The following is a 15,043-nucleotide window of genomic DNA, read 5'->3' on the forward strand; positions in this document are numbered from 1 at the left end:
CAAGGGTTTTTAATGATGCAGTCTGTTAATGATCAGGCTGCTAACATAGGAAGGTTCTTCTAGGTAGTTCTGATATAATCCTTGACAAGCTCCTATCACTAATTCTCTTCATAACTTCTCTGTTCTTGATTATAGATCCATTCTTTGTAACTTTCTTCAGTGATGATAGTATGAATGAGCAAGTCGTCATTGGAAGACTTGATGAAGACATAATTCTCCCTTGCTCATTTGAGAGTGGATCTGAAGTCGTAATTCATTGGCAGAATCAGGATACCCACAATGTTCACAGTTACTACAAAGACAGTGATCAATTGGAAAGGCAAAATTCCATATACACAAACAGGACATTCCTGTTCCACAGTGAGATTCACAATGGGAATGCCTCTCTTTCTTTCAAAAGATTAAGCCTTCTGGATGAAGGGATTTATACCTGCTATGTAGGAACAGCAGCTAAAAATATTATAAACAAAGTGGTGCTGAAGGTGGGAGGTGAGTACGTATGAAGATTTTATAAAACATAGAAATGACATCACTCTGAGTATTTAGTAAATATCTTTTGTCTAGCTTAATATGCAATGGGCTTCTTTCTAAGTCAACACATCCAAACCTACTTCATTATTTTTAATGCACAGTATCTCAGAGTCTATACATGTCATAATTGATACAACCATTCCCCTGTTGGTGGGTATTCAGGCATTTCAGTATTTTACATTAGAATGTTGTGATGGACATCCTTACAGTTATGCTTAATATTGGAAAATAATCTGAAAGGAATGTACTAGAAGTAAGATTTTAATGCATTACTGACACTAGCAGCATAAGAGTGTCCAGTTTCTACCAGTCTTATCCTTTTTAAATATTATCAATCTTGCCGGGCTCGGTGGCTCAGCCTGTAATCCCGTGCCTTGGGAGGCTGAGGTGAGTGGATTGCCTAAGCCTGTGGGTTCGAGACCCGCCTGGGCAACTCATCTCTACAATAAATCAAAAATTCAAGCTGGCATGGTAGTGCGTGCCTGTAATTCCGGCTACTTGGAAGGCTGAGGTGGAAGGATCGCCGGAGCCCAGCAGGTCGAGGCTGTGGTGGCCGGGAGCAGAAAAAAAAATTCACTGAATGCAGCCTCTCACAACAATGCTAGCTGGTACACTGATACCGATGGGTCCTAGAACACTTACCTAGTGAGGGAAGCCGGCCCTCCAAAAGATAATTCTGGGTTTTGGGTCCCCCCACATCTGTAATATGGTTAGTATGTAGCATAATACCCAGTACAGTTTTGTTTTGCTCATATATATGGGCAGTATTTTCTAATAGGTTGTTTATCCAGCAATTGTTCCTTTTTCCTCTGTCCCATTTAGCTACTTCAGACTGTGATTCCAAAGTCTAAAAGTTATGTGTAAGCAAAGAGTCAAACTGGCACTCTGAATCAGTATCTGAGGAGTTTAGAATGCTCTGTGAACTATAGTCTATAGACTTTGACACCCTCAGTTTGGTTGCTCAGTGAGGTCATTAGATTTCCTTTCCAGCTATGTTTCTAGAGAATGGAGGTTGCTGGTTGCCACACACCCATGCTTGCTTTTTATTCCTTCTAGATAACCACACTGTTCTATGGAGTCTTTTTCTTTTCAGGAATTGCCAAGTTTTGCCCATAAAACTTAGCTTTTCATTTCATGGGTATTAAAAAATTCTTCTGCCCAGATGACCTATAAGACCCTAATGATGGCAGTTCTTCACGTATTCTTTTTTCTCCCACACAGCTTTCCTTATGCCCATGATAAAGTATGAAAAGAAGAATACAAACTACTTCTTACTATGCAGTGTGTCAAGTGTTTATCCTCATCCAATTATCAAGTGGAAAATGGACAACACATCTATCCCTGAAAGCGATATGGAAGAAACCGAGTCTTTGGGTCCTTTTTCTATTAGCAGTACACTGAATATTACAGAATTAAATTCATCTTATGAATGTGCAGTTGAAAATTCACTCCTGAAGCAAACATGGACAGGGCACTGGACAATGCAAGGTGGGCTCCACAGGGCTTTCTGTATACAAGCGCTATGTCAGGGGTTGGGACGTAACCAGGATTGGGTTACCAAAAATAGAAGGAAAGAGCAAGGAAAACAAATCCATCTGTAGCAGTTAGAAGACTGAGATTGGGGTCCCAGGGCAAATCTTCACTGGCTGTATTACCTTAAGCCATTGTTTTCCCTTCTGAACATTAGTTCCTCATTGATAAATACCTTGTGAGGTATTTATGAGTTGCATGAAAACATTTACGAAATGGAAAGAAGCAAATCTATCTATGGATATGACTGTGTTTCTCTATGGGTCATCCACACTGTAGTTTTGTGGGTTTTTTTGAGTTGGAGACTTACTCCACCGCCCAGGCTAGAGAACAGTGACAATCCTTCTGCCTTAGCCTTCCAAGTAGCCGGAATTACAGGCACGCGTTACCTGCCCGGCTAATTTTTTAATTTTTTGTACAGACGAGGTCTCGCTAAGTTGCCTGGGCTGGTCTCAAACCTGTGGGTTTAGGCAATCCATTTGCCTCAACCCCAAAGTGCTGGGATTACAGGCTGAGCCACTGAGCCCGGCCCACAATGTATTGTAAAAGATCAGAGAAGGAGGAAGGAATACTTGTCTCTTAGCTGGTCACAACCTCCGATTCTTCCCAATCTTTCAATTAAACAACATATTAACTTATGAGTATGATTACTTCTGTTTAATCTCTTTACATAGTAGTATTAGCTCATTAATCTTTATTCATACCTCTGTCACAGCATGATCAGTTTTAACATTTCTTCCTTCCATTTATTTGAACAAATCCAAACTCTGATCCATCTCTGTGTCTATAACCTACTGTTTAAGAAAATATTAAGAGGAAGAAAAATTAATTTGATTTCTCCTTATCCGAGTTGAAGAAATTGTTTTGTTTTGTTTTGTTTGTAGAGAAGGTCTTGTCAATTTGCCTGGGCTGGTCCCTTGTTTTGTATTTTATTAGTAACAAAGCAAAAATGTTCTGTCAATCTCTCATATGTGGGAAAAATGGAGGTTAGCTATTTTTTTCAGCCTTCTCTTCCCCAGGGTTATATGTTCTCAAAATACTCACCCCAAAATACTGAAACTGTGAGTGATTCACTACATTTATGAGTTCAGTGTTAAAGGCATGAGCACTCAATGTTCATTCTTCATTAGTCAGGCAGCAAAGGAAACAAGGATAAGGGTTGAAAATGTTAATATTGGATTGTAAATATTTTCTCTGGAAAATCATAATTTCTCATGTTTATTCAGAATTGAGTGTCCTGAAGCACCAGTAGTCTCTTAGGTTCAATACTGCTTTGTCTTGTTGAGAAGGTTTATGTGCCAAGCTTTTTTGCTCTTGGACTGTGAACTTAAGAACATGGCCTCTTACTCATTTCTGGATCCACAGAATCTAGTACAAACCCATGCAAATAAAGTTAAATGAGGAATGTAGCATACAAAGGGAGTGATTAATTCTGTGGTTGTGCATGAACAGGGTTGTTATAGAATACGTGCTTCAGGAAGTTACATCAGGGCAGAGTTAGTTGGAAGAGTAGTAGACATTCCGGAAGAACATTCCAAGTCAAATGCACAGAGGAGTGAAACTGCCTGGATTTGTGAATGTATAAGGCGATTGAAGGTGAAACTAGAAGATCAAGAGATGCTCCTGGAAAGAGGAAAACACAAATAAAAGATCTTCTACACCTTGCTAAGGAGCTTGTTGGGTCCTGGAGGCAGGATGGATCCAAGGAAGGATTTGAAACACCAGAGAAACCCTGAAGTTGCAATTTAGAAGGCTTGCTTTGGCCTCCCTGTCCCGCAGGTAGACTGGAAAACGGGCAAGTCTAGCCAAGGAGAGCAACATTTGGCAGTCCATAGATAGCGATCAGCCTCTCAAACAGGAAGGACAAGATGAAGCCAGGTCTGAGGGGCAATCCAAGATTCCCTAGCAGCATCCCTCTCCAAATAGGCTCAGTTCGGTGGGGGTTACCTGTGCACCGTTGGAAATGTTCTGATGTGCAGGAAAAGAGATTTTGTCTAGATAAAGAGATTAAGACGTAGTGAGACCATAAAAGTGACAGAGACCACTAGTAAGTAGGCAGGGTAACAAGAGAAGTCCTGGGGAACACTAACACTTAAGGGGCAACAGAGGAGGACCCTTGAGTTGAAAAGGCGAGTGACTGGTAGCAATATTCCTGAGTACTTTCTGTCAGGTTGTAGGAGTTAAAACCTAGGGCCATCACTTCCCTAGGTGGCCTTGGCTTAGCCCTCCCTAAAGGCCTAAATCAATCTTGGTGGGAAACTTTAAAATAGTGGTAGTAAAGCTTTTCTTTTTAAGTTATTTTTGTTTTAGCTCCAGGGGGATACATGTGCTGGTGTGTTACACGGGCATGCTGTGTGATGGTGAGGTTTGGGCTTCCATTTACCAAATGGCAAGCATGGTACCCAGTGGGTAGCTTTCAACCATTGCCCCTCCCCCTCCCTACCCCCTTAGGAGTCCACAGTGTCAGTTGTTCCCATCCTTACGCCCATGTATACTCAGTGTTTAGCTCCCACCTATAAATGAGAGCATGTAGTATTCAGTTTTCTGTTTCTGTGTTAGTTTGCTTAGAATAATGGCCACTAGCTGTATCCACTTGCGGCAAAGGACATGATTCTGTTCTTTTTTCAAGGCTGCATAGTATCCCATGGTGTATATATACCACATTTTCTTTATCCAACGCACTGTTGATGGGCACCCAGGTTGATTCCAAGAAATCTTGCAGCACAAATACCAAATTGTTTTCCAAAGTTATCAATATGAGAGCCTTTGTTCCCTGCTTTCTAAGTGTAACTTACAAAATGTGAAGTTTTTCTCTTCATTGACATTTCCATTTCTATTCTGTTATTAGATGACCTTCGTAAAAAACAAAATGAAAACATTTTACTCTCATGTCAACTTGTAAAAGAATATTTTCTACCAGACCAAGACTTCAAAGTTACCTGGTCCAGAGTAGAAAATGGGAAGTCCTCTCTTCTGGCTTACTATCTGAGCTCCTCACAAAACACAACTATCAACGAATCTCGATTCTCATGGAACAATGAGCTAATAAACCAGAGAGACTTCTCTATGACTTTGACACATCTTAGTCTTTCAGACAGTGGGCAATATTTATGCAATATTTCCTCGAGCAAATCTACCTTACTCACCATTCACACACTGCATGTCGGTAAGTTGCAAGTAGGTTTGAATAATGGGTTTTGGTTACAGCAGTAGAGGCTTGTGAATGTCAAACTGAACATTAGGTTGGCTTTTAAATAATATGTTAGTACTTCTCAAAATGTTATCTACAGGAACATTTCTGGTCAGAACGCAGATAACCCTCCCAACTTCAACCACACAAAAGTCCTATGTTGGGAAAAAAAATACTACAAATTTTCTTTTCAGGGTTTTAGGGCTTCAGAAACGGAGAGGAAAAACCTATATATTTTGATGACTCCATGGGCTGAGCATCTTAAATTTCTGCCCACCACTGTGCCTTATGTTTTCTTTACGCCTGGGGTTTTGAAAGTTGAGGCTAGAGACACAGTAGGAAGTTAAAGTTGGGGTCCTGCTGAATGCTGGGTAAATACAGCACTGATCATGAACTTGGTGGAAATAGTTACCACACAATGTTGAAATATTAAGTTTCTTTCTGATTCAGATTATGTGTATCTCTGCTGACAGTTAACGGGAAAAATTCGTTATCTAAAATTTTTCTAGTCAACTAACCATTGGGCCATGGAATGTGTGCTCATTAAGCTGACTTTCTAGGTGAGTTGAATGGTTCCCACCCCTAAGTTACCAATTCACATCATGGGAGACCATGGAAACTTTCTTTCCACCCTTTAATAAAGATATTTGAATCTGTGGAATATATGTTTTAGAAATATCGCTATCATTCCATTGTGAAAATTAGGAGGAATAATAGATTTCAAGGTTTGGTGATTCTATGTACTGAGATTTGGAGATAAAAGCACAGAGTTGTCTTTAGGTTATATGGCCTTTACAATGATAGAAGTTTTTAGACACTGAGTGATAACACTTCCTTTGTAGAGCTGCCACTTTGAGATTATAGAATGAAAAACTGGAGATGCATTTGAGGCTCCTAGTTTTCTAAGAGGTTCATAAGAGTGTCTGTTTTATGTAAAATACAGTTATGCCTGTCATCTATTTTTAAAAATGTTGCTTCATGTTGGATTCATTTTGGAGTATAAAAAAAAAATCAGGAAGAACTATCCTGAAGACCACATATGGCCTGTCTTCCTACCTATCCAGACATCTACTTTTTAGCTCACACATACAAAGTAAGATATCAGGACTATTCTCTCTCTGGCAAAGAAAAGAGCCTTTTCAGAACCTCTTATTCTCAAGTAAACCCTGGCGGCCAGTTGAAACTGGAAGAGGGTCTGTCTGCATTTCCCCCTAGGAAGAGGCTTGTGGCTGAAGCCACCCTAGCAAGGCAGAGAACAGAGCAAACAGTACCCCAAACATCACCCTTCAGGGAAACTTGGTTTTCCATTCTGAATTGCAATTTTTTGTTTGTTGCCTTGCTAAACACGTTTGAAAAGCAGACCAAGATCAGGGGACTTATGATTCCTAGAACCTAAATCTCAATTAAGGTTGCACAGAACTGAATGGAATTAAATAGTTATTGCTAAAATTTGCTGCTGAGTTAATATCTGATATTGGAAAAATATTTACAGATGGGGAACCTGAAAGTCAAGCAGCTGTAACTTGCATGGTTTTCAGGAAGGAAAGATGCATATGAAAACACTTTAGATAATCAGTCTAACATTTCTAATTCATCTCTTCTTTACCTAGATACATAGTTCCCCCCCTCCCCCAGTCCCTTATTCAAGTAGGGTATGCTTCAAGACCCTAGTGGATGCCTGAAACTATGGGTAGTATCAAGCTCTATATATGCATTGCCACATAGTATCAGAGTCTCTCTGTCCCTCCAATGTTCCAATGCCCTTGTGCTTCCTTTGTGCTTTCGTGAATGTAGGTTCTTTATGAATGTTGGGTACATCTTCTAGAAAAGTTCAGTTTCATTGCAACTGAAGACTTGATTTGTTTTTTGAGTTTTTTTAACTTTTACTTTTTTATTTTAAAGATTTGGGGTACAATTCAGGGTTAGGTGTACAAATGTTTATTACTCAGGTACTCTTGTTGATGAGGTGTGCCCCCACTTCCCCAAGCAGATTCCCACTACTGCCAATCCCACTTCCCTGTCCCACTAAGACTTGATTTGAATAGTGTCTTTTCTCCTTAATCAACTTCTTCAACTCTGCTGGAAATATGGCAGCAGCTTCTTGGCGAGGCAACCTCTCCAGTATTTTTTATATTTTTCAGTCCAAACCTATTCCTGAATCTGTGTGACTATCCCTTGCCTGCAGCAAGTGGTTTGGTGTCACTTGTTTTAGGGAAGCCCTTGCTGAAGACTTTGTAGAGGCTCAGTGCTTTCTAGTGTAACACACTGCCTCCAATCGGAAAACATTTCTCTTTGGGTCTCCCATCCATGAATGTAATACCTTTTCCGTCTTAACTAAGCGTGTATCATGTACTGTGGCCATCACTTTTGCAGTTTGAGCAAAACTAGCATAAATTTCTTTTTGCCTTCTTCACAATTTTACAGATAATAGATTCATTTTTACCATACCCCTTAGCAACCTCAACGTATGATTTTTTTCCCCCATAAGTTGAGTGCTTTCACCTTTTTACTTAAAGGCAGTACTTCACAGTTTTTCACTGGTATATCTGAATTGCCAGCATCACTATTCTTGTGCACTGAGGACACTCTTAACTAAAATAAAGGTTATTTGAACACAAGGCCTGCAATACCAGTATAGTTGATGTGATAACTGAGATGGCTACTAAGTGACTAACAAACAGTAGAGTACTAAGTAACAGAGAGTGGAGACACTGGACAAATGAATTATTCATGTCCAGGGCATGAGATTTCATCACGCTACTCAGAATGGTATGCAATTTAAAACTTGTGGTTTATTTCTGAAAATTTCCATTTAATATTTTTGGACCACAGGTAATTGAAACCTCAGAAAGCAAAACTGTGGTTGAGAGGGAACTACTGTATAGAATTTTAGAATGGCACAAATATGGGGAGAGATGAATAGCTTATTGGTCACAAAACATCATTTACTTTATAATTAATAGTATGCTTATAAAAATTGACATTTGTTATGTAAGTGGAGCTATCCATTTTAAAGAATAGCCATAAACATTTTTTTCCCACTGAATTGACCTGTGTGTGTGTGCAAATGCTCACTCTCCACTGTTTAGTAGAACATAGATCACAAGATTATCAGAGTAACCCAGGGTTTCCAAATTTCTGCTTTCTGAGGTCCTCACTTCCATTAATACCAGCTTCAACAATTCTAGTCCTAAGATGCTGAAGAAAGTTTAGGCTCCTCTAATTATTCTTAGAAAGCTCCAAACACTGTCAGAAGGTCCTCCCTTATTTTGGTTACCCAAAGTCAACCACAGTCTGAAACTTTTAAGTGGAAAGTTCCAGAAATAAGCAACTTATAAATTTAAATTGTGTGCCATTCCGAGTAGCATGATGAAATCCCATGCCGTCCCACTCCGTTCCACCTGGGACATGAATCCTGCCTTTGCCCAGTGTATCCATGCTGTAGCTATCACCCACCCATTCGTCACTTGGTGGCTGTCTCTGTTATCAGGTAGGTCTACTGTCATGGTACCTCAGTGCTTGTGTTCCAGTAACCCTTATTTTACTATACTTAAGAGTGACGCTAAAGCACAAGAATGGTGATGCTGGTAATTCAGGTATGTCAAACAGAAGCTATAAAATGCTTTAAGTGAAAAGAAGAAAGTTCTCAATAAGAAAAAAGTTATATGCTGAGGTTGCTAAGATCTACAGTAAGAATGAATCTTCTATCTGTAAAATTGGGAAGAAGGAAAAGAAAATAATGAATATTATACATAGTTTGGTACTGTCTGTGGTTTCACTCATCTACTTGGGGGTCTTGGAACATAGCCCCCATGGATAAAGAGGGACTGCTGTATGTCATCCCTGTGGTCACCTGTCACTTCTAACTCAAGACCATGCTTTACTAAGCACCTTTTGTCACCTCTGAACATCTTATCACTATTCCCTTAGGACACAGTCTTCTCTAAGGCAAAGGTGGGCTGTACCCTCACTTCTTCCACTTGTGAACACTGGGCTGAGGCTAGTTTATGGTCATAATTATTCCCTTCTAAAAATGTGTTAAGTTTCTTATAATATAAAACAATAGAAAATTAAAATGCGTAATAGACTTATGGCCTCTCCAGTTTTCTGTTTTCTTCCTCCCCACCCCAACCAGTCTCCAATTATATATATATATATATATTTTTTTTTTTTTTTTTGAGTTGGAGTCTCACTCTGTCGCCCAGACTGGAGTGCAGTGGCCGCTCCCGCAGACCACAGCCTCGAACTGCTGGGCTCTGGCGATCCTTCCTCCTCAGCCTTCCGAGTAGCCGGAATTACAGGCATGCGCTACCACACCCAGCTGATTTTTTATTTATTGTAGAGATGAGGTCTCGGTGCCCAGGCGGGTCTCGAACCCGCGGGCTCCGGCAATCCACTCACCTCAGCCTCCCAAAGGTGCGGGATTACAGGCTGAGCCACCGAGCCCGGCTTCCAATGATATTACAGCATCTATAGGTTTCCCACAAGAGATACACTGAAACTGGGAAATATTTACACTCATGACAAACTCTCCTGTCCAGACTGAGCTCTTGGCTTTAACTTTAAAGGATCTTTTCATTAGGCAAACTGTTTTCATATGAATTCTATGTCCTACCTGCAATGCAGAAATAACTAGTTTTAGAAGCTGTAAACATGCTTTGCCTCCACCCGCCCACACTTTTCCTTTTCTTATTTGGTAATTTTTCTTTCAGTTCACAGACTTTGTTTCTTTGTTTTTTTAGAACAAAACCAAAACACCAATTATTGGTACCTACTTTTCCTGCTTTTGGTGCTTTTTCTGGCAGTTGTGATAATCTGTAAAAGATGTTGCAATCGCAGCACAGGTAATGTCTCATGAAGAATTTGGGCTCTACCCCTGGGAGTTCCACATACTGGATTAAAGATAATATGGAAACACACTGCTACTAGGCATGTAAATAGATCTGAATTTTCTGGAGAGTTGTTTACATGATTAATTCAAAATCTTTTAAAGTGCTCCAATTTTCCAACTAGCCATTCCAGAATGTATCTTGAGTTAAAAGATCAAAGGCACACCAAACTGTATGAAAGCACATTCATTATTCCCATTTTTCTATTTCCAATAAATAATAGAAGAATTAATTCAATTAATTGAAAATCACCTTTTCTTTAATAAAAAATAAACATCTTAATATGGCATTAAAATGATAAACAGGATGATTCAGTCATCCTGCATTGAAAACTAGCTGAAAATTTTAAAAGCTGAAGCTTTAAAAAGTTGCCTTTGCCTGGGCAGCAAGACCTCATCTCTACAATAAACCAAAAAAATCAGCCGGGCGTAGTAGCGCATGCCTGTAATTCCGGCTACTTGGAAGGCTGAGTTGGAAGGATCGCCGGAGCCCAGCAGGTCGAGGCTGCGGTGGCCGGGAGCAGCCACTGCACTCCAGTCTGGGCGACAGAGTGAGACTCCAAATCAAAAAAAAAAAAAAAAAAAAAAGTTGCCTCTGGAGTGATGGCACCGTGGCTTCTCCTCATCCTCAAATCGCTGAAGGAAGCTCACGTCCAGCCTTAAGTCCCCAGGCCCTGTTCTCTCCTGCTCTGAACTTAGTCTATGGTTGGTGCTGATCAAAACTGCATTGACCATATGGGTAATTTTATTTTAATTTTTGTTAAGTAAAATTTTTTAATAAAGTTTATGCAACCAACCTGTACTTTTATAGTAATTTAAAATAAGATGCCATGGTCGTGGGATATTTTTAAATACTTTGCTTTTATTAACAGAATTTTGAGCAGGAAGGGATTTGGGGAAAATTTTGATCTAGTTTATCTCCATATTTTACAGATCAGGAATCCAGGAGGTTGGCTCAAGTGCTAAGTAGGCATGTGAAATATTTATGTACACCACCTTAGGTCACCCAGTCAGCTAGTCGTGGGTGTAGGCCTAGAGCTCCAGAAGCTCTCCCTTAATCTGTCACTCCCCTGATAAGGCTCTGGGTGTCCTGGAAGTTGAAGTAGACCCCATGTTCCTTTTGCATGTTCTTCTGGTTGATATTTGCCTCTTGTCCCTACTGAAGTTAGGAGATTTTGTTTACAACAGAAACCATTATTGAAGATAAAACTTTATTTGTTTGTAATTATTTTTTAATTTTTAATTATTTTTATTTTTAGAGACCAGGCCTTGCTCTGTTGCCTGGGTTGGAATACAGTGGTGCAATCATGATTCACTGCAACCTTGAACTTCTGGGCTCAAGCAGTTCTCCTGCTTCAGCCTACAAAGCGTTGGGATTACAGGCATGAGCCACCATACTCAGCCTGAAGATAGTTTTCAGGACAACAGCAAGCACACTTTCACCAATTCTAACCCTGTGATCATTTGTACTAATAGGAAAGCTAGTTTCTGTCCTTTAGCTAGCCAGAAGTAGTAAGAGGTTGCAGGCAGTATAGCTTGTCTCACAGGTAAATGCTTGACCTAATATCATGATCAATTCAATACGTTGTGATTGAGTTATGTTCAAATGATGGGAGAGGGGATGCAACAAACTGCTCAAGAATGATAGTTCAGTTTTTGTTTTTGTTTTCCGGATTCTCACTCTGTCGCCCAGACTGGAGTACAGTGGCACACTCACAGCTTCTGCAGCCTTGACCTCCTGGGCTCAGGTGATCCTTCTGTCTCAGCCTTCCAAGTAACTGGAACTACAGGTGTGCACCACCAGGCCCAGTTAATTTCTTTTATTTATTGTAGAGACAAGGTCTTGCCAAGTTGCCCAGGCTGGTCTCGAATCCCTGGGATCAGGCAATCCTCTCATCTCTACCTCCCAAAGTGCTGGGATTACACATGTGAGCCACTATGGCCAGCAAGAATGATAGTTTTGTTTCTATAACAGAAGTTTGCATAAGTCTGTTCCCAACAGAAAGTGCACACTCAGAACCGAACAAAGGAGAAGTCAGGAGACAGTACATCCCTCAGAGCTAAGATCACTTGTCTTACTAGCAAACCTAAACTCGAAGGGTCAAGGACACGGAGCAGGTCCCAAAACTTGAATCATGTAAAACTAGTTGCCTTGTATGGAGAGTGACCTTCAGTTGAAGGACACAGCCAGACTGAGGCAACCTTGCAGGAAGGAGCTGGGAGAATAGATATTAGATTTCACTCTTCCCTCTCTCTGATTTCCAGCCCGACAAGAAGCCAGGGGGAACCAACGCCCTGCTGATACAGCCCACTCAGGTCAGCCTCCCGTGGCAAAGAAAAGAATGGATTCTGGTTTTGGAGGAGCCGTCAGAACATATGAGCAGAAACTATGTGACAATATTGGCCACTTAAAAAAAAAAACAAGAATAGTCTATAGTTCTACAGTTAGATGGGTTGGAAATATATTTGAAGCTGTTATACAAAAAGCCTCAAAACCTTGCCTATCTCCTGCTCCCTGGTCATAGTTTTATATGACTGTGATTCATATGTTTTATTTTTAAATTCCCTTTTCAATTATTCTTTTTAGAATGCTCTTGGTCTAGGATATGCATAAAAGGGTCAGATTTTAGGAAAACCCAAAAGGAGGCCTGCTTTGAGAAATGATATTGTATTCCTTTTTCTTTGACCATTCCTCTCAGCCCCCATTTGGCCTTGACTTTTCCACTGTTAGCAGTTGATAGGAACCAGGCCAATGATCCTAAAAGGCCAGGAATTGCTGGACTGGTTGAACTGCCTTTATTGCCCCCTTTGGAGCACCTAAATCAACCGTACAAATTGACTGCTGTTTCTGAGGATGTGTTTTTACACTGAATGTATTTTTAATGTTGATTGTTAAAAGAAAGACATAAAAGAGGGAGTAACTAAGATGATTCTAGTAATTATATTGAGATAGGAATCGAAGAGAATTTTAGTGTTTGCAAATCATTGCTTTTAAGTTCTTTTTTTTTTTTTTTCCTGTAGAAAGGCCTTGTACTGATGAGAGAGCTAGCGATGCTGATAATGCAGAAGAAAACGTGGTAAGGCATCATTTTCTTTACCAATCCATGTGGAGTATAAAGATGCTACTGTAAAAAAGTACTTGAAGTTCTGATGGATTCATATATCATCACACAAGACTTTAATAGAGAAAAAAACAGCAAGAGGGATTGCAGTATAAAACAACATATGATTGCATATATCATCACACAAGACTTTAATAGAGAAAAAAACAGCAAGAGGGATTGCAGTATAAAACACAATATATATATATATATATATATATATATATACATATATATATAACTAGGCTCTTCCCAATGTCTGTAATTAAACAGGCTCTACTTGCTTAAATAAGTGGCTGTTCTTCCCATCTCCTATTGTTATTTAAAGAGACGTTCTCAAATGGCAGTGTGTACAAAGGTACACCGATGTACTTATTCTTTTGATTGAAGTATGAAACATGGGATTGTATAGAAATGGAAAGACATATGGACACAGAAAATGGAGACAACCAGACTATACTTCTACCCAGATTCAGACTGCTGACCTTCCATATCTTGACAGCCACTTATAGGTTCCTTGAGAACTTATCATTAACTTATAAATTATAGTTTGATTATATACTTCCTTTCTGCTGCACACCTTTTATTATTTGTGTGTTCTGTTAATCAGAATAAAAATAAGAGCCAGGAATGGGATAATTTTTTTTCTACTGTTAAAAGCTCAGGATCATCAAGCAGGGAGATTAAAATTAAGATTCAGGCTTCATAGCTACTTATTTTATAACTGTCTCATGAATCTTTCATTATAGATACAAGCAATAGCTTAAAGCTCCTCACCAATTGCTACGTCCCCCCAAAATCACTACTATCATTAAATATTTAAGATAAAAATGATTTTTCTGACTTAAACAACAGACATGGAGAGTTCATTTTGTTGTTGTTTTTTTGGTTCTAGCCTCTTTCAGAATATCCAGCCAGTACAAAAAATCCAAGACAACACCGTGCCAACACAAAGAATCATCCTTAATATCTAGTGACTTCATCTCCCCTTTCTTCACTGCAATCCCAGGCACTGGCCTGGGAGGATCAACCTTGTCCATCTGAGCCAACCCTGGCAACTGCAGTTCTCTTGCCACTAGACTGGCTCAGCACAGATGAAGAAATCTGATCAATAGGAATATTGCCCAGAGGGCTACTTCCGGCAAGATGTTTCTTGATTTTAAAAAGAGGTAGGATGTTGTGTGAGGAGAGAATGCTCAGAACTCCTATCGTCCTCTTACAACAAGTGGGACAAGTTTAAAGGTCAAAGTCAACAATACATTGAGGACGCCAGACTAGGAAGAACCTGAGACCTTTGATAGCGTTTTTAGAGCTACCTGTATGAGTTGCAGTTGGATCAGAGAGGCAGAACCACTGAGAATGACAATAAGGATTTATTATAGAGCTTTAGCCTTACACAGTTGCGGGTGCCAGTGAAGTCTATGCCAGGTTTCCTCTTCTGCATCTGGTACTGGGCCTGAAGTCCCTGTGGGTCAGCTGTGCCAGCAGTCAGGAAGGAGAGCAAAGATGAAGGGGAGTTCATAAGAACAAATGGAACCCACCTCTGTGTCTCATGGCCTCCACGGCAATGCCATGGGTGATCTGCTGGAGAAGCTGGTGCCTATGGAGCTGCACACGGGGGTGACCAGGACTTTGTACAGCTAAAGGGGGAGACTGGCAGGAGAAGAAAGAGCTATGGATCCACAGACCTGTCACTGATCTCTGCTAGCTCACCGTTTTCACCTGGGGTCATATTTTGGAGCTTTCACAATGATTGAAGCATCATACTGACCTTACAGGAATAAAATAAACAGCTGCTCTTTC

The 15,043-nt window shown here is 40.1% G+C and overlaps 1 protein-coding gene across 1 annotated transcript in view; it reads left to right on the forward strand.

The window, feature by feature from the left end:
- HHLA2 (HERV-H LTR-associating 2) overlaps window positions 1-14,207 on the forward strand; it is a 56,134-nt gene extending 41,927 nt beyond the window's left edge. Inside the window, exons 8-13 of the mRNA XM_021707789.1 lie at window positions 401-489; window positions 1,753-2,019; window positions 4,910-5,227; window positions 9,994-10,095; window positions 13,161-13,216; window positions 14,136-14,207. Of these exons, the coding sequence (XP_021563464.1) occupies window positions 401-489; window positions 1,753-2,019; window positions 4,910-5,227; window positions 9,994-10,095; window positions 13,161-13,216; window positions 14,136-14,207 (904 nt within the window). The remainder of the gene's footprint in view (window positions 1-400; window positions 490-1,752; window positions 2,020-4,909; window positions 5,228-9,993; window positions 10,096-13,160; window positions 13,217-14,135) is intronic.
- Window positions 14,208-15,043: the final 836 nt, after the last annotated feature.

This window comes from Carlito syrichta, unplaced genomic scaffold (genome assembly GCF_000164805.1).
Source record: "Carlito syrichta isolate Samal-C Ts95f unplaced genomic scaffold, Tarsius_syrichta-2.0.1 Scaffold125966, whole genome shotgun sequence".
NCBI classification, from domain to species: Eukaryota; Metazoa; Chordata; class Mammalia; order Primates; family Tarsiidae; genus Carlito; species Carlito syrichta.